This window comes from Henckelia pumila, chromosome 4 (assembly GCF_033568475.1).
Source record: "Henckelia pumila isolate YLH828 chromosome 4, ASM3356847v2, whole genome shotgun sequence".
Classification (NCBI taxonomy): Eukaryota; Viridiplantae; Streptophyta; class Magnoliopsida; order Lamiales; family Gesneriaceae; genus Henckelia; species Henckelia pumila.
This window is the reverse complement of record NC_133123.1, coordinates 225,515,913-225,535,716: the sequence shown is the minus strand read 5'-3', so window position 1 is coordinate 225,535,716 and position 19,804 is coordinate 225,515,913. Positions and strand designations below refer to the sequence as shown.

Sequence of the window (19,804 nt, the reverse complement as noted above, 5' to 3'; positions counted from 1 at the left end):
TGCACATTTATGAATCGTCCTTACTTATGTTTTTGTTTGCATTCTGTTTTTGCATGTCTTACTCGAGGGCGAGCAAGAGTAAAGTATGGGGGTGTTGATAAGTGCATTTTGTATGCATTATTTCATGTTATTTTTATGTCTATTTTGTGTGCATTCATATTATTTTTATGTGTTTTTATGTGTTTTAGTGCATGTGTGTGTATTTCACTCCTTGGGTTAATTTTGTAGGAAAATATATTGTTGAAGAGTGAATTGCGGACCATCTTTGTTCAAAAAATAAAATTTAATTTTAGATAGCTCCAAATCCGATCTCCACCGGTCAGATTAAAGCTCACGATGTTTTGAAGCTGCTGTCCAAATTTCAGCTCAATCCGACGGCTAGATCTTGAGATATGAATTTTTGAAAATCGTCGCTCGGTGCAGAAAACTTGTACTGCGCGCGCGCGAGAATCAAGCTCGCGCGCGCGCGAGTTTCGTGATCAGATCTCTGTTTTTAACTTCTGCGCGCGCGCGAGGCCTATTCCGCGCGCGCGCGCTTGTTCGGGGGTCATATGTGTTCCGAAAAATCCTTATTTTGAGAGGAAATTAACTGGTAGGCGTTCCGGACCATATATATAGAAGATATAACATATTTTTGAGGGTTTCCGAAGCTCCAGAGCGCAGACAACGCAAGAGGAGGCGGCTACAAGGCTTGGGAGAGAAGATTTCTTCTTTCTTTTCTTCTTTTTATTTTTATTTTTGAATTATTGTTTTTAATTATTGAGTAGTTTATTTTCAACCAAGACGGCGTGATTGGGCCGAACAAATTCATGTAGAAAACTTGGATGTTTGTTTGGGATTTTTTAGAGTTGATTTTATTTTATTGATTGTCAGATTTATAATTGTCTTGTGAATAGTCTGATCAACTATTTGTTTGCTTGTTAATCGATTCCAATTTGTACAGAGGAGGTTTCGAATTCGATCACTTTGGTTTTCAACATAGTGTAAAACCGACTAGAAATAGAATTCGGTTTCAGTGTGCGGTTTAGGTGTAAACTGAATTTTCACAAATATTTAATGCATTCAAATTTGATTAGAATTATGAAAGATTAGTTCATCAATATTTGAATAGGTTTGATTGTTCTAGAAATAGTCCTTTGAACAAATTAGGAGAATTCCCGTGAATTAAGATTAAATCTGAGTCCTGAATCGACTACATGTTACAAAATTTGTTTGGTACCTACGTGTGTCTTGGTTGTCTTTGTCTTGATTATTTTTATCTTCAGTTATTTTTATTCTTATTTCTTAATCAGTTTTTATTTTATATTCTTATTTTATTTAATTTAAAATCCTTCTATTATTTTGTCTAGATTAAGTAAAATAATTAATTCTTGAGAATTGACTGCAGTCCCTGTGGGATCGATACTTGGACTCTCTGTCCACTTTACTATTACTTGACCTGGTACGCTTGCCAGTAGATTTATATCACACCGATTTAGCCGGTCAATCGTTACAGTAAATCTCATGCATACGTCAAAATAATTAAATTCTTAAAAATAATTAATATTCATGTGCGGAATATTAATAATAACATGTTGAAAATCCTTTAATAAAGATCGTATCATAAGCGTCCGATGGTCACGGGTAAGCTAACTGCATTGTATACTCAGACGTCTTCACCGCCAGTAGGGACCACATCCTCATTTATAAACTCATGCTCACCTGCACCATTTAAATCTAGTGAGCCTAGAGGTTCAGCTCGTTCTATCCATATATAAAAACATGAAACCACATAAAAGCTCTCATCTTATAAAATATCATAAATATAACTTATACATGAATGATCTTATAAACGTTAACATTCTGCTGAAACATAACATTATCATCATATTTCATCATAAATTTTATACTTAATACTTCTCATAATATGACATGTCTTAAATTTTTTAAACATTATAAGTTGTATCTATGTCGGTGGCCTTACACTTTAACGATTGATCAATTATAAAAACCAACATACGTGACGGTGGGGTCTCCACCTCTTTACTGCCAATTCACCAGCCCTTAATGTTGGGTCCATAAGCTCATTATAACATTAACAGAAAGGTCACCGGGCCCAGGTATCCCGGCTTCCAACCACATCACTTTCCACCTTCACTTCAAATTCCTTAAAAAATTATTTTTTTCTTAACGTGCCCTTAAAATTTACATTAAAAATTCTTGTCTGATGCATGAACTTAAAAAATCATCATTATTTCTTTATTTCATGAAAAATTGCCCGTAAATATATATTTAATTTATTTTCATAAAAATCATACTTATATATAATAAAAATACATGCATGAATTAAATATATATTTACGAACCATTTATTTTCTCCAAAGACATGTTCGAGCTACTGACCCCCTTAATTTAAGCCCATAAATTTTTAGACTGGCCCAATAATATCTTAACCCATTATAAATAGCCCATTAACCACTCACACTGACCCATTTACTTAAATTTGGCTCATCAACTTAATCTAGCTCATTAATAACTTAAACGATCCCATTAAATTAAACTAGCCCATTAACACTTAGTCTGACTCATTAATAACTTAGTCCAATGTAACTCGGCCTGATAATTCTCATGGACCATTAGGCCCAGGACAAACTAAGGGGCTCACTTAAATCATTAATCTAAGCTCAAGTATGCATTAAAACCAACCAAGCCCATGATTCATTAATTAATCACTTAAACAACTAATTAAATTACTCGAGCCCAAAATAAAATAACTCGTACTCGTGCCCATATAACTTGACCCTGAAACATCCTAACATGACCCGGACCCAAAATCCAAAACCCTAGCTCCCTTTCAAAACCTCACGCGGCAGCCTGCAAATTCCGCCTCCTACCGCCCTGCTCCGGCCACCACTGGCCAGAGCCCCATCGACAGGACCTACACAGGGTCCTGTTGATCACAAAGGACCAGGCCCTGGTCCAAGCCATGGCCTGCATGGCTCAAAACATTAGCCACTTTCCCTAACAATAATCTGTGTGCTCCCCTTTTGAGCAGCCTGTACTATCCTTAAGTTTTTGACCTGCTCCAGCCAACACTGGCCGGAGACCCAGCGAGTGGACCTTCCCAAGGTACATGCGCAACCCTTGAACTGGGCGTGGCCTGAGCCAAGACCTTCATGGCTCGGCCAAAGCCCCTAAACCCCAAGCATTGACCTGTGTGCACTACTGCTGTACATGGTTAGTTTCTGCCTTTGTACAACCATCCCAGGTCCAAACCAACTCTCTAAACCAGACCCTAAGGACCCTATCTCGACCCTTGAACCATTGGTAGCCCCTCGAACAACCCTTGGATCAGTAACTTTCTAAAACATGTCATCAAGTCATAAAAACGTGAGTATCTTTGCATAAACATGAATCATTCTAAAACCACATACACATGCAACAACATATATTTTATGCATAAATCAATGTATTATTGTAGTAACCCATATCCTGAATTAATGATTAATGGATAATTAACCGAGTGATCATGTTTAGATTAAGTAAAACATGATTAAGGGATTTTCATAAGAATCTAAGGAGTTCAAAAATGGATACAGAACAATCGAAAATAGCAGGGAAGATTCCGAGTCTTAGGCAGGATCGGAGGCTCCAAACTTTGGATCAGATGGTCCGAAGTGCTCAAGTTCGGAGGGCTTGAAGAGGTTCGGAAGGGTGAAGTTCGGACGATTCGAAGAGGGATCGACGTTCCGATCTCCATCAGATAAGATAAGATAAGGGAAATTATTTTATTGGTTGAAAGTAGAGTTCGGATGATCGATATCCAGGATCGGACGGTCCGAACAGTGTTCAGACAGGTTTCCAAGTAGGTGAAATCATGGATGACGTAATATTGAGATCGGATGCTCCGAAGTCCAATTCGGATGCTCCGAATTCCAGTTCGAACACTCAGAAGTGCTATCAGGTGATACTTGTCACACATGCATAGTTCAAACAATCCGAAGGTGGGATAACACGGTCCGAACCCTTGTCTATAAAAGGAGGCCAAAGGGCTCATTTACAATACGCACCGATTCTTTCCTTCGCACACGTGAATCTATTTTATGGCTTTGGGTACTCTTATTTTAGAGTTGGAGTAGAATATATATTTAGTCTAGTCAGACAGTGTCTGACATAGTAGAGGAGCAGTGTCCGAGTAGTGGAGTTGTGCTCGAAGCTGCGGAGCTATAGCAGGAGTGTACCCTAAGTAGTGGGGTAGTCACCATCAGCGGGCTGACGACGGACGCAGGTATATCTTTTGCTTCCTAAAAATATTTAGGAGTATGCAATATTTTAGTTAAGGCTTTTAAAGCTTAAATATTGATGCATGGTATTTGCATTGTAGAGATGATGATAGGCTTGGAACCTAGAGTGGGACTGCTAAGACTGCCTTTAGTAAGGTACGTACGTAAGTACTGACTGAGATGACCAGCATGATATATGATATATATGTTGCATGAGTATGTGCTATGTGTTTTACCATGTTTTACTATTTTAGCACATGCATGTTTTTATATGTATTGGACTGCATCCCCTGAGATGTGAGTCATGACAGTTTCCATCGGTGATGAGTTACTCCTTTTGGATTCATTTTTGGGGAGGCTCAGCCCCTGGTTTTTTTATCACTAGGAGCGACCACGACGGTGGAGTAGATGCTATAGTTGATATGGGAATATACGAGCGACCCCGCGGACTAGTTATCCTGCACGGCGCTATATATTCGTTGCGCCCTGAGCAAACTAATTTACTCTTGTTTTAAAGTCATATATGTGTTGCATATATTTTATATACCATTGCTTCCGTACTGAGCGTAGATGCTCACGTCCAGTATTTTCTGTATGTCTGGACACCCCATTTGACGGGGCATGTACAGATGCAGGTAGTGCGCCCAGTGGTTTAGAGTAGCCAGCGACCAGTGAAGACAACAAGATTAGTTGTAGGTTTTATTTTAAAGATTATTCAATTGGGTTGTATATCAAATTTGTTTAGTCAGTTGTATTCCGACGACCAGCTTTTATTTAAGTTTTCCAAAGCATATTTTAATTGCATGCTTAATTATGCTCTAACTCTGATTTGGTAGTGGATCCAGGTTGGGTCGCTACATTTATTGGTATCAGAGTTGCATGCAAAGAGACTTGAGATATAGTAATGAGACTTTGGGTTATCCTTGTAGGTATGGTGATACCTTAATGATGATAAGGCAATTAGGTTGCCCGAATATTATCATCATCGGTAGAACTGTTAAATATTGTCATTGACGAGAGGATCGTTAGGAACTTGCCTTATGAGGATTCCAGCAAGTTTTAGCCGGAAATGTCGAACTGCAGATACTTTCCTGCGTTGATTCGAAAGCATAGAAGAAGCAAAGGATCGTGTTCGAGTTTTCAAGATTTTTACTCATGCGGATCCTATATTTGGATCGAGCATCAGATGTCGGAGGCAGTGACAGAGGATTGGTTGGGACACACTTGACTCTTGCGTCCATGTCGTCCGATCATGATGATACTCCTCTGAAGATTATCCACTCATAGTTGGATAGATTGTCATAGAGATCTTATATCATCTATCGGGAGTTTCGCATATATCAGTGACGCATCCGATTGAGTGATAAGGAATCTCTAGGTTTGTGGCATGAATAAATACGTCTGTCGGAGTATGCTTGCATTGATTCTTAGACATATGAGAAACTTCATGCTCAAAATCAAGATGAGTGCGATGATTTAAATACTGTATTTTGTTGTAAACAATATTTCAGTTGTAAGTAATGAATCATCAGACTCTGTTTGTATCATTTCAAGTTATTGATTTTACATTTTTTCAATGTATTTGAAATCTCAAGATTTTTGTATTACATGGAATTGTAATAAAAAATTGTACATAACTTGAAACAATGATACATGTATTAAATTTGAGATCTATCCAATGAATTGTTGTTTATTATTCGACTGCAGTGATTTTACTAAGTTTTAGCATGGTTTTAGTTGATTAGTGTTCAACTGTTGTACTCATAGGTTTTGAGTAAGCCGATTGTAACTGCTTGACTTGTGGTTAGTCTAGGAGTTTTCCTAAGATGATCTAGTTATGTACTAATTTTGTGCCAGTTATGAGGTGATTCATCAGTAGGCATGGGTTTTGTTCTAGGTTGTTTCCTTAGAACAGTAGTCTGATTGACCTTCTTAGGTTGTGGCCTTATGATTATGGGTTTTCATCAAGAAACCAGGTCGAGTATATACCAAGAGTTGTGAAATATTACCAGGAGTAGACATGAGGAGGCGCGACCCTATGCCGGTGTACCTGGAAGCCTTTGCACTTCAGGAGGTGGCAGTGGGAAGGCTACTCAGTCTAGGAATTGGTAAAAGTCATGACAGGGTATGACCTTGGTGATAGATACCTAGTTTGGTATCAGTGGTTTAGATATCGTTTGGCTTTTGTCAGAGATATTGGTTTGGGTTTCCTGTTGTCAGAATCAATCTTGGAGGGATTTCCTTGACGAGTGAATTTTCTAAGAAGGTAGGTTTTGACCTATGAGATATTACTAGACTAGTGGATCTAGAAGATAGCCGGATTTCTACCAGTGTTTGCGCGGAGTGTCGTCTGATGTCTTTCGAGATTAAGCATAGAATTTTTCCATGAGATGGAAATGATCTAGGTTGATAGATCGTGGAAAGCTTTCTTGGGTTTAGTTTGCCTTAGTGTTCGCTTTGGGTGAACGATGCAGCGGTTAGGAATTCAAAAGTGGCGCAAGATGAGTGCCATTAACTACTCTTAGTTGTTACCTGATGGTGTCAAGGGTAGGTGTGTTGAATCACCTATCTCAATAAAGTCTATGATTGGTTCCAGCATAAATCTTGTTATTCCAAGTGTTTGGGAATAATTAGACTTGTGACAACTGGGTCAAGGTTATTGATCGAGTCATGTAGTCTTAGATAATCAGTGGTTGTCTTATTTTATTATTACTGACAGGCCAGTGCAAGCCACAATAGATTGACGTGGTCGACAAGCTAATCAAATTGGGGTTGATTGGATATAGCGAATTGAGGAGTACTTGGGATAGTACTTTGACACATTGAAATTAGGAGATAAGTACTTGGTACAGTCTCGGAGCAGTTGGTGACTTGGGTATAACTGAAATCTCTAGGATTGCCAGAGACGGATTTGAATTGCTGCTGATCGGGGACGATTGCAATTTGACTTGTGTGGTCAAGTTTAGGTGATAACTTGACAGTAGGAACAAGTATTGTGGATTCTAATGGGCATTAGCGAGTGAACATCAGTTGTCTGATCGTGGGATGATAAAATAGCTGAGACTTGGTTTTTCAGAGTCTAGCAGGATTGTTGTCACTAATCTTTCAGTGTGCGATGTGCGATGCCTTTGAGATGATCGAATCAGTCGATGATCGAATTAGTAGTCAACAAGATTGTCGTTGGGATTGAAGACTCCATAAGATCGCGATAAAACAACTTTGTTCATCCTAAGTTAGTGAGTCACATCAGTACGAATTGATTGTCAAGGTTATTGCGTTTCAGCAATGGACAATAGTCGGGTGTGTGATGTGTAGCAAGTTACTTCAAGCATGGAGTATTCCTCAGGGTAACTTGGTAACTAGTGACTTGTGCTAGTTCCGAAAATGACGTGTTCGTCCGAAATCTTAGTCTTTTCCAAATCAGTCAGGGCTGATGCATTTTAGCAGGGACATGAGTTAGTATGAATGATTGAATCTGTAGGGACTAATTTTCTATAAGATTAGTGGGTCAGATCTCGTAAGGATAAAATTAACGATGATGGTATCATCAAAGACTCCGAGATGAGTTATACCAGGTGCAAATAACTGTCGAGTTTTCGAGACGGGATATGAAGCATTTCCATATGCCGGTGTACTTTGGAATGTTCCATTCAAGCATTTTGGTGGAAGCTTGCCTTAGTCTTGATATGTGTATAGTGATTGCAAGTATGTATAACTATAAGGGGGATGTCCAAAGTTAACTGAATCATGTAGAGAGATTTGACTAGCCTATTGATTGAAATTCATGGGTAAGTATCATGTGGTCGAGACGATGTAGTTCTTCAGAGATGCGATGATTAGCATTACGGTGTAGAGAGTTTCATTATGACACAGTGTTAAGTTATACTAAAGAATGTGGACTATGATTCGTTACTAGACATGTGGTTTGAGTTTTCTATATTGCTTGGGAAGCTTGTTTTGCTTCAGAGGAGCATGATAAGGATAACCATCCTGGAAATTGTGTTAAGCAGTTACATTGAAGTATAATCTTTGTGGAAATTGAATTCTCTTGAGGAGAGATTCATGATTTGCTATATTAAGACGGTGTTGGGATGGGTATTCTACACCGAGAACTTTTGGAACTAGTAAATTAGTCGGATCTAGTTAGTGATTCGATGAATGTCGTGAACCAATTAGGTTTCGATGTGGGTTTCGTTTGTATAAGATTTTCCTTGGGATGATGATCTTGAGCAAGCAGGAGTTTGTGTTCTATTTGCTCGTGTTCAGTTAGTACAAGATCAATGCACAAAAGTTGCCAGTGTCAGCTCAGTGGATGAATCTCGAAGAGATACGCCTTGAGGACAAAAGGTGTCTCAATGTGGAGAAACCTGAGAGTCAAGTAGGTTCGACCTTCGTAGAGTAGCGCAACAGTTTTTCAGCTCCGCGAGAACCAAACTTTAATGTTTGGGAATTTCTGAATGCGGTTCTTCATTGACGGAGTTTTCAAGAATTGTGACAAGAGTCTGAGGGTGTCAAAAGCTATTCGACAGGGAAGGTACAGGTGCAGGTAGTGCGCCCAATGGTTTGGAGTAGACGACGATCAGTGAAGACAACAATATTAGTTGTAGGTTTTATTTTAAAGATTATTCGATTGGGTTGTATATCGAATTTTTTTAGTCGGTTGTATTCCACCGACCAGCTTTTATTTAAATTTTCCGCAGCGTATTTTAATTGCATGCTTAATTATGCTCTAACTCTGATTAGATAGTGGATCTGGGTTGGGTCACTACAATTATGATTTATATGGAGAGCAAGAAGGGATTTAGAACGTGCCTTATATACGCTCGAAAATACTATATCATCGCGTAGATCATCGGCCGGGACGAACGGGGCGTCAAACCTAAGTTTTCTTCAAAGTTCACGTGAAAATGTGTGTGAGAGTGTGTGTGAATGGAGGCTGGGGAATCTGATATGAGGCGGCTGTAGGCATGAGAATGGTAAAGAAGGAATGGGGCTAAAATAAGCTATTTATTTGTGTAGTGTATTGGGCTAGACTTTTAAAAATTAAATAACTTAAGTTTAAATCATTAAGCCCATTAAATAATCAGATTAAAAACTCCTAATTTTCGAAATATTAAATAGATTTCTTTTGAAAATACCTTAAAAGCCCATAAAAAATCTTAATTATGTGAAATACGGGCTTTTAAACATATATATAAAAGCCCATAATTTTCTTTAAAATAAATCTTAAAATAATTATTTAAGAATCTTAAAAATCCTAGTCATAATTTTTGGATGAAAAACTTCTATCTCATTCTTCCACGGCTCCTTCTACGTGATTGCAAAATGACATTTCTCAAAGAAATTCATAAATTTCATAATAACGGGCTAAATAATGGGCAATTTGCTGAAAAATCCTCAAATACAAACATGTTTTGCTTTGGGCTCCCTAGTCTTAAATGTGGTACAACATCATACATCACGTGGTACAAAACCATATAAGATGTGTTACAAATTCACAAAATTGTGGTACAAAAAAGTGTCTAGGGAGTGCAGAGCAAAACATGTTTGCATTAGGGATTTTTCAGCAATTTATCGTTAAATAATATAATAAAATTTAAAACATGCATATAAATCACATATTTCACATAATAGCATATGAAAATCATTTAAACCCTTTTAACTTGTTTTTAAATCATTAAATTCCCTAGTTATGCATGCGGATTTACGTAACAAATTTTCGGACGTTACACATTTGGCATCTTACATCGATCGATAGCAATATTGGGTCTGTAAAATCCCTTTATGAATGGTGGCAGAATCTCATAACCACTTGATATCCATTCGACATTGAGATGGCTGCATTGCTAATGTGGAGTATTTGGCAAAACCGAAATGATGTAGTTTGGAATGGTAAGAGCAAACCAGCTGCTTTTATTTTCTCTTCTGCTATGAATATCCATTCTCAATGGCTTGTGGCTCATAATAGCACGGTTCAACACTCACCCCATCTTAACCAGCAACAGATTATACCTTGGAAAACTCCTCCTCCTCCCTTTGTCAAGTGCAACGTCGATGCAACGCTATTTCACAATCCTCCTCGCATGGGATATGGGTGCATTATCAGAGATCATCGTAGGACGGTTTTAGGAGCTATTCACGGAATCATTCCAGGGATACAAAATCATTCTCTTGCGGAAGACTGGGAATACGAGAGAATTTAAGCTGGTTAAAAGAATTGGAATACCAAAACATTCAGCTTGAAGCAGATGCAAAACTTGTCATGGATGCTCTAAATTTTCCAGTGTTTGATCCGTCCGGCATGGGCCTTTTAGTTGAAGATTGTCAATTCCTCGCCGAAGAATTCCAATCTTGTTTGTTTATTTTTGTTAGGCGATCAGCGAACCAAGTTGCTCACGCTTTAGCTAGGGCGTTAAGTTCTATGTCCGATTTAGAAGGTCGAGCTACTCCTTTCCTTTTTTTTTTTATTTTTTTATCTCGGGTATAATTTTGATTGACTCAGTTTAATATTACTACTTTGGTAAAAAAAAAAAAAAATTAATAAAAAAATCAATCATTTTCGATGAAATAAATTTCCAAAAATTACGTAATTATTATATTCATTCATAAATAGAAAAATGTACAATTTAAATTTTCTTTTGTATTTTTTTAAAAAAAATAAAAATCTATCCATACTAGGTGAAAAATGAAATTAACGTTTAGAACAACTTTTAAGCGACATTCTCAAGTTTTGCATCACAAAATTTCATAACTTAAATAATGCGGGTATAGATTGGGTCGAATTACCCAGCACCTAAATAGAGTGTTGGGCTTGAGTGTCAAAAACATAAATACGCCCGGCCCAGTTATCAGGCCCATTAAAATGCTGAGCATAAATGAGCCCACTTAACTCCACCCTCGAGCTTAACTGGCGATTCACCTGCGGCGGTGCTAAAGTAATAGCACCTTCTTCTTCTTCCTTCCCCTCTTTCCGCCATTTGCCGGCGTTGGAAATGAAGTTCCAAATCGAAGATGTGACGGTCTACTTCCCCTACGACAACATATACCCTGAACAGTACGAATACATGATCGAACTCAAACGTGTTCTCGATGCCAAAGGCCATTGCCTCCTGGAAATGCCTACTGGAACCGGCAAAACCATCGCCCTCCTATCTCTGATCACAAGCTACTCTTTATCAAAGCCCTCGGGTTCTCTTAAGCTCATTTACTGCACCCGCACTGTGCACGAGATGGAGAAAACCCTGGCAGAATTGAAATTCTTGTACAAGTATCAGGTTCAGATGTTGGGTCCTTCAGCAGGGATTCTTGCTCTAGGCCTTTCGTCGAGGAAGAATTTGTGTGTTAATCCGAATGTGGTGTCCGCAGAGAATCGAGATTCGGTGGATGCTGCTTGTAGGAACTTGACGGCAAGTTGGGTGAGAGCAATGGCCATCGAGAATCGGAATATACCGACCTGTGAGTTTTATGAGAACTATGAGAAGGTTTCCTCTAATGTGGTTTTGCCTCCGGGGGTTTATACGCTACAGGTACCGATTTGTGAAACAAGTTTTCATTTTTATTAGTTAAATTTTAAATTTTTGAGCATGTAATATTCAGCCTATTCATATAATCGTGTTTGTTAGGCTTTTCTTTTTCATCTATTTTTTTCCCCGAGACTCGGTTAAATTGAAATTTTTCAAAGAGCATAGATGGAATTTAGTTTTTTGTTTCACTATTTAATTTTTATACCACGCAGCAAATTTACTATCCTTTGTCTCAGAGTGTGTGAATATCTTTAAATTCGGGTTTACTTCTTAAGATTTAGTGAATGTGTCCTAAATTTTTCGATGTTGGGTTTCGTTTGAGTAGTAGCGTTTTGGTTTTTCTGCTAGAGTCAAAATATGTGCTTGCACTTTTCTGTTGCATGAATTTGGTGGAAAAATGATGCACAAGTCTTTTTACTGAGTTTATTGTGTTGCAAATGGACATGGATGGTCTCTTGATGTATGTTTATGGAAACTATAAAATAGAATTTGAGTTGTGGTTCATTCTGTCCTTTTCAAGGATTTGAGGGCGTTCGGGAAAGAAAAAGGGTGGTGCCCGTACTTTTTAGCACGTTACATGGTGCGGTCTGCAAATGTGGTGGTTTATAGCTACCAGTACCTCCTTGATCCCAAGGTTGCAGGAATAATATCCAAGGAGATGCAGAGAGAGTCTGTTGTGGTATTTGATGAGGCCCACAATATTGACAATGTGTGCATTGAGGCTCTTAGTGTCAGTGTAAGGAGACAGACACTTGAAGGGGCAACCAGGAATATTAGTAGGATGTCTCAGGAGATTGAAAGGTATGTAATTTTTCTGGAAAGTTAATTTTCGTCTCTGTTAATTTCCTTTTGGGTGGTTGTACCTGATGGGAGGCTTTGACATACAGAGTACAGAGGTGCCTTTTTCTATTTTTTTTATCCCATGGATGTTGTCATAATTTGTTTTGATTATATGATTTTGAAATTCGTGACTGGCCTTTAAATGATTATTGACAAATGAAGGCATACATCTCTAAACGTTCAGCAGAAGTTAATATAATTGGCCATTAATCATTATTTGAGATTAAAAAAAAAGGAGAGATTTTGAATAATATGTCATAATTGTTTTGTTTAAGGCTATTTTAGTTTGATTCTTTATCATCCAAGTGATTTATCAGTGGCTGCATCAGCAGTCAGCACTATTGTTTGCTCATGTGAGTCCTAATACTAAATCACGTAAATATGTAGAACATCAAAGCTCATATACCTTCATTCTACTGAATCTTATTTTTTGATGCATTAGTCTGCTTAGTGGTTTTGGTGGAGTACTTTATTTAGTGGTTCTTTTCTGATTCCTAGACCCATAGCTGAAATTATTGCTGTCAACTACTGTTTTGTATTTTCAAACAAAAGAAGAGGAACTGAATTAAAAGACTCAATTGTTTATTCCTTTGTCTTAACTTTATTTGACATGGTAGGAAGGTTAAAAGCCACCGATGCTGGTCGATTGCGTGCAGAATACAATCGTCTTGTCGAGGGTTTGGCGCAAAGGGGGAACCTTCCTAGTATGTGGATTTGATGTGTGATTTGTCCCCTCAAATTTACATGCCAAGTATTTCTGTATGTGTGTCACTAGGAAAATCATCTGTGTTTCTTTGCAGTTTCTGATGCCTGGTTCGCAAATCCAATCTTGCCTGAGGATATACTAAAAGAAGCTGTTCCTGGAAATATTAGGCGTGCCGAGCATTTCTTATCTGTTTTACGCAGATTAGTCCAATATTTCAAAGGGAGATTGGAGGCAGAAAATGTAGAAAAGGAAGGACCGGTGACATTTGTTGCTTCTATCAATACACAAGTTGGGATCGACCAGAAAATGCTAAGGTTTTGCTATGATCGGCTTCACTCGCTTTTGTTAACATTGGAGATAACAGACACAGATGAGTTTTTACATATCCAATCAATTTGTGATTTGGCAACGCTTGTTGGGACCTACACTCGAGGATTTTCTATTATTATCGAACCATTTGATGAAAGAATGCCACATATTCCCGACCCTGTACTTCAGGTCTGCATGTCTTTTGTTTATGTTTATATTGACAAATAAAATTTCCGGTATGCTGTATTTCAAGGATTTGGTTTTCTATGGCAAATTTGATGTGATTACCATACTAATCCACCTATTGGTTATTATAATCTCACACGCATTTGTTGATTATTTCCATTAGTTTCCTTTCACTTGCATTTACTTTTCTTATGTAGAGTATTTTTGTGATTACAAGCTTTTGCTTTATTTTTACCATCATATCTTGGATGGTATTTTATGCATAATTTTGTACTAATGCCTTTCTTGGCATGCAGCTCTGTTGCCATGATGCGTCTCTTGCCATAAAGCCTGTATTTGAAAGATTTCAATCAGTTGTAATTACATCTGGGACACTCAGTCCCATTGATCTATACCCTCGCCTTTTAAATTTTGATCCAAAGGTTAGTCGAAGTTTTACAATGTCCTTGACAAGGGATTGCATATGCCCGATGGTCCTCACACGTGGGAGGTATATAATATATAAGATATTTTATTTTTCTCAATATTTCTATTAATTCATGTCTTAAGTGACATGTTATTTTTGTCTCTCTAGAAGAAAATGTGCATCTCCCCTGTATCACAGTTTTCAATCAACCTATTTTTCAGTGATCAGCTTCCTGTGAGCACAAAATATGATTTGAGAAGTGACCCTGGGGTGGAAAAAAATTATGGAAAACTTTTACTGGAGATGGTATCTGTTGTTCCAGATGGAGTTGTGTGTTTCTTTGTCAGTTACTCTTATATGGATGGGATTGTTAATAGTTGGCATGAATCTGGAATTCTGAAGGTACACATTACTAGAAGTTATCCTTCACAGTTGGTGGTTTCTTTCAAGTTAGTTGAAAATTTGAAATTGATTGCATTTTGAATTATTTGCAGGAGATAATGCAGAATAAACTTGTGTTCATTGAGACTCAGGATGTCGTTGAAACTACATTGGCATTGGACAATTACCGAAGAGCTTGTGACTGTGGGAGAGGTGCTGTTTTTTTCTCTGTTGCCAGGTAACTTCTCCATCAGCTTTCACAGTCCAGTTGCACTGCTTGCGTTGAGTAGTTGTTCAACTATCATTCCATGGAGAAATGAATGTTTTTCCTGGTGAGACAGGTAGGAATGGGGGATAAAAGTACGATTGTGATAAAAACAATGTATTTCAAGAAGTGATTTAATTCGCCAAAGCATGATGTTATTGGTCTAAAGATACTAAAATCTTTCTGCCCATTCTAACGTGTCTTTGATAATAATATAACAGAAAACGAATCCTACTTTCATCTGCATTTACAATTCCTGCAGTTTGCTACCCAAGATTATCTGATTGTCATCAAGCTATTTACTAGCCAGTTTACCACCCTTAGCAGAATCAAAACATTAAATTGTGTGAATTCGCTCTTTGAGCAATGCTCTGAGTGATTTCCACCCTGTTCTGTTTCTCTCTTAATGCGATCAAAGTTTTATTTTCAGGGGAAAAGTGGCTGAAGGTATAGACTTTGATAGGCATTATGGCAGACTTGTAATCATGTTTGGTGTTCCTTTTCAATACACATTGAGCAGGTTAGTTATGTTGTTGCTGCTAACTTATTGGAGCAATCTTGCTTATATTTGTTTCGCAGCTTTCGCTATTTGATGACTGAGCTTATCCATACTCTTGAGGTTCATGCAAACATATACCAATACAATTCTTTCAAACAACGGTGTATGTACGGCCAAATATTTTTTATGTATTCGTATAACATATGTGTAAATTATCCAATTCTTTCTATTTTTCCCTTAGCATGCTGAGTGCAAACTATTCGCAACTCAATGTTGCTTCTACCAAGTACCATCTATGCTTTGCATCAGTGTGTTAAGTTCGTTTGAATCTGGATGTTGTCAGTTGTTCCGCAATGAACAATCTATCTTTTATCTGTAAGTTACAAGGTTATGTTTGCCATGTTTTCACTTTGCAGAGTATTGCTTGCGAGATTGGAGTATTTGCGGGAAACTTTCCAGATAAAAGAGGGCGATTTTTTAACATTTGATGCTTTGGTACTTTTTGACGGGAACTCCTGTTTTATATTTGAGAAAATTATAGAATGTAAAATTGTATTTCTGAGGTACTTGTTGAATTCTTATTTAGAGACAAGCTGCTCAATGTGTGGGCCGAGTTATACGATCCAAGGCAGATTATGGTATGATGATCTTTGCAGACAAAAGGTGTGCATCTTCTTTTCTGATTCAATAATAATGCTAGCAACAATGACGAGCGATCCTGGAATTTTTTCATCAGTCTAATCATAATTGTTTTGGGAAAGTCACTTTATTGGCAAAGAGCTTGATGACACTTGTTTCATCATGTGATTGTTAATTTCAATGTTGTAAATGGCGGGAGGCGGTGGCGGGGCGGTCATTGACCGCCTACCGCCTCGGCCGCCTCGGCGATTGAATTTTTTTAGCTATTTTTAATAGGCAATTATGTATAATCATGCACTGTAATTACAAATAGTCAATTTTTTTTGTGTAATATATGTAATTAAATAATCTTTATGACTAAAGAAGTGCCATACAATATATACAATCTAGACAACGTGCAAATAAATATATAAATACAAACTAACAAGACAATTAAGGTGGTGGTAGATGGCGGCAGCGGCGGAGGGCAGATGGAGGCGGTTTCAGGCAGGTGGTGGCTGATGGTGGAGGACATTTGAAACCAAAAATAAATACAAAAGGAGTGAGAGGTGTTTTTATTATATTTAAGGGTTTTAAAATTGATTGACTTTGACTGATTTTTAAAATTATTTGACTTTGATAATTGATTGGAATTTTAAAATCATTGACCGCCTCGACCGCTTGCTTGCCCGCCTCCGCCGCCTCGACCGCTTGCTTGCCCGCCTCAACAGCCGGATGCCTTCAGACCGCCTACAGGGACCGCCTTAGACTGTGCCTAGGCGGTAGGCGGCCCTCGACCGCCATTTAGAACACTGGTTAATTTATGTAGATATTTAATGGTTGCTTACTGATTGTTCATGCATGTAGATATAGTCGTCACGACAAGCGCTCAAAACTACCTGGTTGGATTCTCTCCCATTTACGGGATGCTCACTTGAACTTGAGTACTGATATGGCTCTTCACATAGCAAGAGAGGTACGATACTTTTTTTTTATCAGTACTTTATTTACCAAAGTGTTTTGAAAGACACAAGTTTCCCCCAGAAGGACAAAATGCACAATATCTGCAATGGTCCGACCTTGATGTATTATTAAGGTTTGGGATACTTGTTGGCTGTTAACTGTACCGTGGTACTTCATGTATATCTCTTTTGACGTGCAGTTCTTGAAGAGGATGGCTCAGCCATACGATAAGACTGGTGCAATTGGTAAGAAAACCCTTATGTCACAAGAAGACTTGGAGAAAATGCTCTCCAATGGAGGCGGAGTCGGGGGAATGTTTAGATGACATACATGAGGAGCAAGTCTGAAATTTTGCAGCACATCCAAATCAGGTTCCATTAAAATTATGTCTACATTTTCTCTTCTTCGACGTCCTTTGTTTGATAAGTTGAACCAGCATGTATCTTTTTTTTTTTTTTTTTTTTTTTTTTATGACAAGATGTAATGTACAAATATTTTCACAAGGGAAAAACATCTTGAGGTTATGCAGTTTTTCTAATTGACTTGGTCTGAGCTGTTGACAGAATACATTAATTCATCAATCTCTCGCCCTTTCCTCCCCAAGATAAATTTATAGATGAAGTGCCACCACGAATTTTTCAAAACACGCTGACCCGTATTCTAAAACATGGGATTAATCCCGGATTAAACGTGTGACGGGTAGGTTGGGAAAAAATATCGAAATGTTCAGTATTATAGAGTTTATCGTACCGAAATATCAAATTTATCGAAATTTTCGGTATACCGAGATTCTGGTATGGTATGGTATGATAACAAGATCGAAATAATGGTATGAAATTTGGAAATTTCGATATATATATATATATATATACATCAAAATACCAAAACATTATAAATCTATTATATATACTAGCATAATCGCAAATATGCGTTGCGTGTGTATAAAATTATATAATATTTAATATTGTATGTTACATATAGATGTTATTTTTAATAATATTTAAATTTTTTTTTATTTCTAAAATAATTATCATATCTATAATGGTTAATTGAGAAAAATATAAAAATATCCCGAAATAAAATCTTTTCATATAATTAAATTTAAAAATGTTAAAAATTATAAAGAATATGGAGATGAGAGAATGAATAAGAATATTTTATTCATCATTGGAGGCTTCTATTTATAGAGTGAATTTACATATTTGAATAGTAGATAACATGATAAAAGATAATCTCAATGATCATTTACAACAAATTTTTATAACAATCCCCCTTAGATGATTATTGAATTAACAAATCATTACAAAGAGATATGAGGGCTTGAGTGCTGCCTCGTTAAAACCTTGTCAGAAAAATCCAATGGAAAAAACCTGAACGAAGGAAAAATAGTACAACAATAGATGCCCCCCTGATCTCAATCATCTAAGGTCCTTTAACTGATGCATCGCTATTTTATGCACCAATTTTTTGAAAGTTGATGTCGGGAGTGCCTTTGTAAATAGGTCAGCTACATTATCACTTGAACAAATCTGATGGACATCAATATCACCATTTTCTTGAAGCTCGTGTGTGTAGAAGAACTTTGGTGAGATATGCTTTGTTCTATCCCCTTTGATGTAGCCTCTTTTAATTGTGCAATGCATGCAGTATTGTCTTCGAATATAACTGTCGGGCTATCTTTGGTTGTTGGCAACCCGCATGATTCTTGGATGTGTTGCGTCATAGATCTCAACCATACACATTCTCTACTTGCTTCATGCATTGCCATAATCTCAGAGTGATTTGAAGATGTTGTTAGGGATTGTTTCACTGACCTCCATGATATAGCAGTGTCTCCTCGTGTAAACACATAATCTGTCTGGGATTTAACTTTATGTGGATCGGAAAGATACCCTGCATCTGCATATCCAACTAAAGAAGACTTTGATTTTGTTGAATAAAACAATCCCATATCAGTTGTACCACGAAGGTAACGAAAAATGTGTTTTACACCATTCCAATGTCTTCGGGTTGGACATGAGCTATATCCCGCTAGAAGATTAACAGAAATTGCTATATCAGGACAAGTATAATTTGCGAGATATGACAATGCTCCAATCGCACTTAAATATGGTACTTCTGGACCTATTATTTTTTCTCCATCTTCAAGTGGTCGAAAAGGATCTTTGTTAGAATCAAGTGATCGAACAATCATTGGTGATGCTAATGGATGTGCCTTATCCATATAAAAGCGCTTTAATACCTTCTCTACATATGATGATTGATGAACAAATATCCCATCTTGTAATTGTTCAATTTGTAGTCCAAGGACTTTTCAAATAATTGTCAGTTTTAGCAAGCTCTTCCGGAGTGCCAATAAGATTTAGATCGTCAACATATACCGCCACAATTGCAAAACCCTTATCTGTCCTTTTTATAAATACGCATGGACAAATAACATTATTTGTGTACCCTTCTTTTAAAAAATATTCATTAAAACAATTGTACCAAATGCGTCCAGATTGCTTTAATCCATTCAAGGATTTGTGCAGCTTTATTGATAACATAGTCTTGGGAGTTGTATTATTTGCTTCTAATAGTTTGATTCCTTCAGGGACTTTCATATATATATATATATATATCACTATCAAGTGACCATAAAGATAAGCAGTCACTACTACATCCATGAGTTGCATATCAAGACTTTCTGATACTGCTAAACTGATCAGGAATCGAAAAGTAGTGGCATCTATCACAGGTGAATATGTTTCCTCATAGTCAACTCCAGGTCTCTGCGAGAAACCCTGGGCTACGAGTCTAGCTTTGTATCTTATAATTTCACCATTTTCATTCCTCTTTCTTACAAA

The 19,804-nt window shown here is 37.3% G+C and overlaps 2 protein-coding genes across 2 annotated transcripts; both read left to right on the top strand.

Annotated features, from left to right (window-relative positions):
* The first annotated feature begins 10,096 nt into the window (after positions 1-10,096).
* LOC140862828 (uncharacterized) lies at positions 10,097-10,465 on the top strand. The gene has a single exon (XM_073265869.1). It carries the CDS (start codon positions 10,097-10,099, stop codon positions 10,463-10,465), a length of 369 nt encoding a protein of 122 aa, XP_073121970.1.
* Positions 10,466-11,183: 718 nt separating this feature from the next.
* Positions 11,184-17,477, top strand: LOC140863488 (general transcription and DNA repair factor IIH helicase subunit XPD). The gene is made up of 12 exons (XM_073266950.1): positions 11,184-11,788; positions 12,306-12,586; positions 13,247-13,329; positions 13,426-13,829; positions 14,123-14,316; positions 14,454-14,634; positions 14,727-14,851; positions 15,309-15,398; positions 15,794-15,872; positions 15,964-16,040; positions 16,863-16,971; positions 17,158-17,477. Exons 1-12 carry the CDS (start codon positions 11,255-11,257, stop codon positions 17,281-17,283), a joined length of 2,283 nt encoding a protein of 760 aa, XP_073123051.1. The 5' UTR covers positions 11,184-11,254; the 3' UTR covers positions 17,284-17,477.
* The last annotated feature ends 2,327 nt before the right edge of the window (positions 17,478-19,804 follow it).

What these genes read in the sequence shown, in the direction of transcription:
- LOC140862828 (XM_073265869.1), top strand. Translation starts at nt 10,097, where the DNA reads ATGGCTGCATTGCTAATGTGGAGTATTTGGCAAAACCGAAATGATGTA.
- LOC140863488 (XM_073266950.1), top strand. Translation starts at nt 11,255, where the DNA reads ATGAAGTTCCAAATCGAAGATGTGACGGTCTACTTCCCCTACGACAAC. An exon ending in GTTTTTTTCTCTGTTGCCAG is followed by an intron (nt 14,852 to 15,308) that starts GTAACTTCTCCA and finishes TTTTATTTTCAG; the next exon opens with GGGAAAAGTGGCTGAAGGTA. An exon ending in TTTTAACATTTGATGCTTTG is followed by an intron (nt 15,873 to 15,963) that starts GTACTTTTTGAC and finishes ATTCTTATTTAG; the next exon opens with AGACAAGCTGCTCAATGTGT.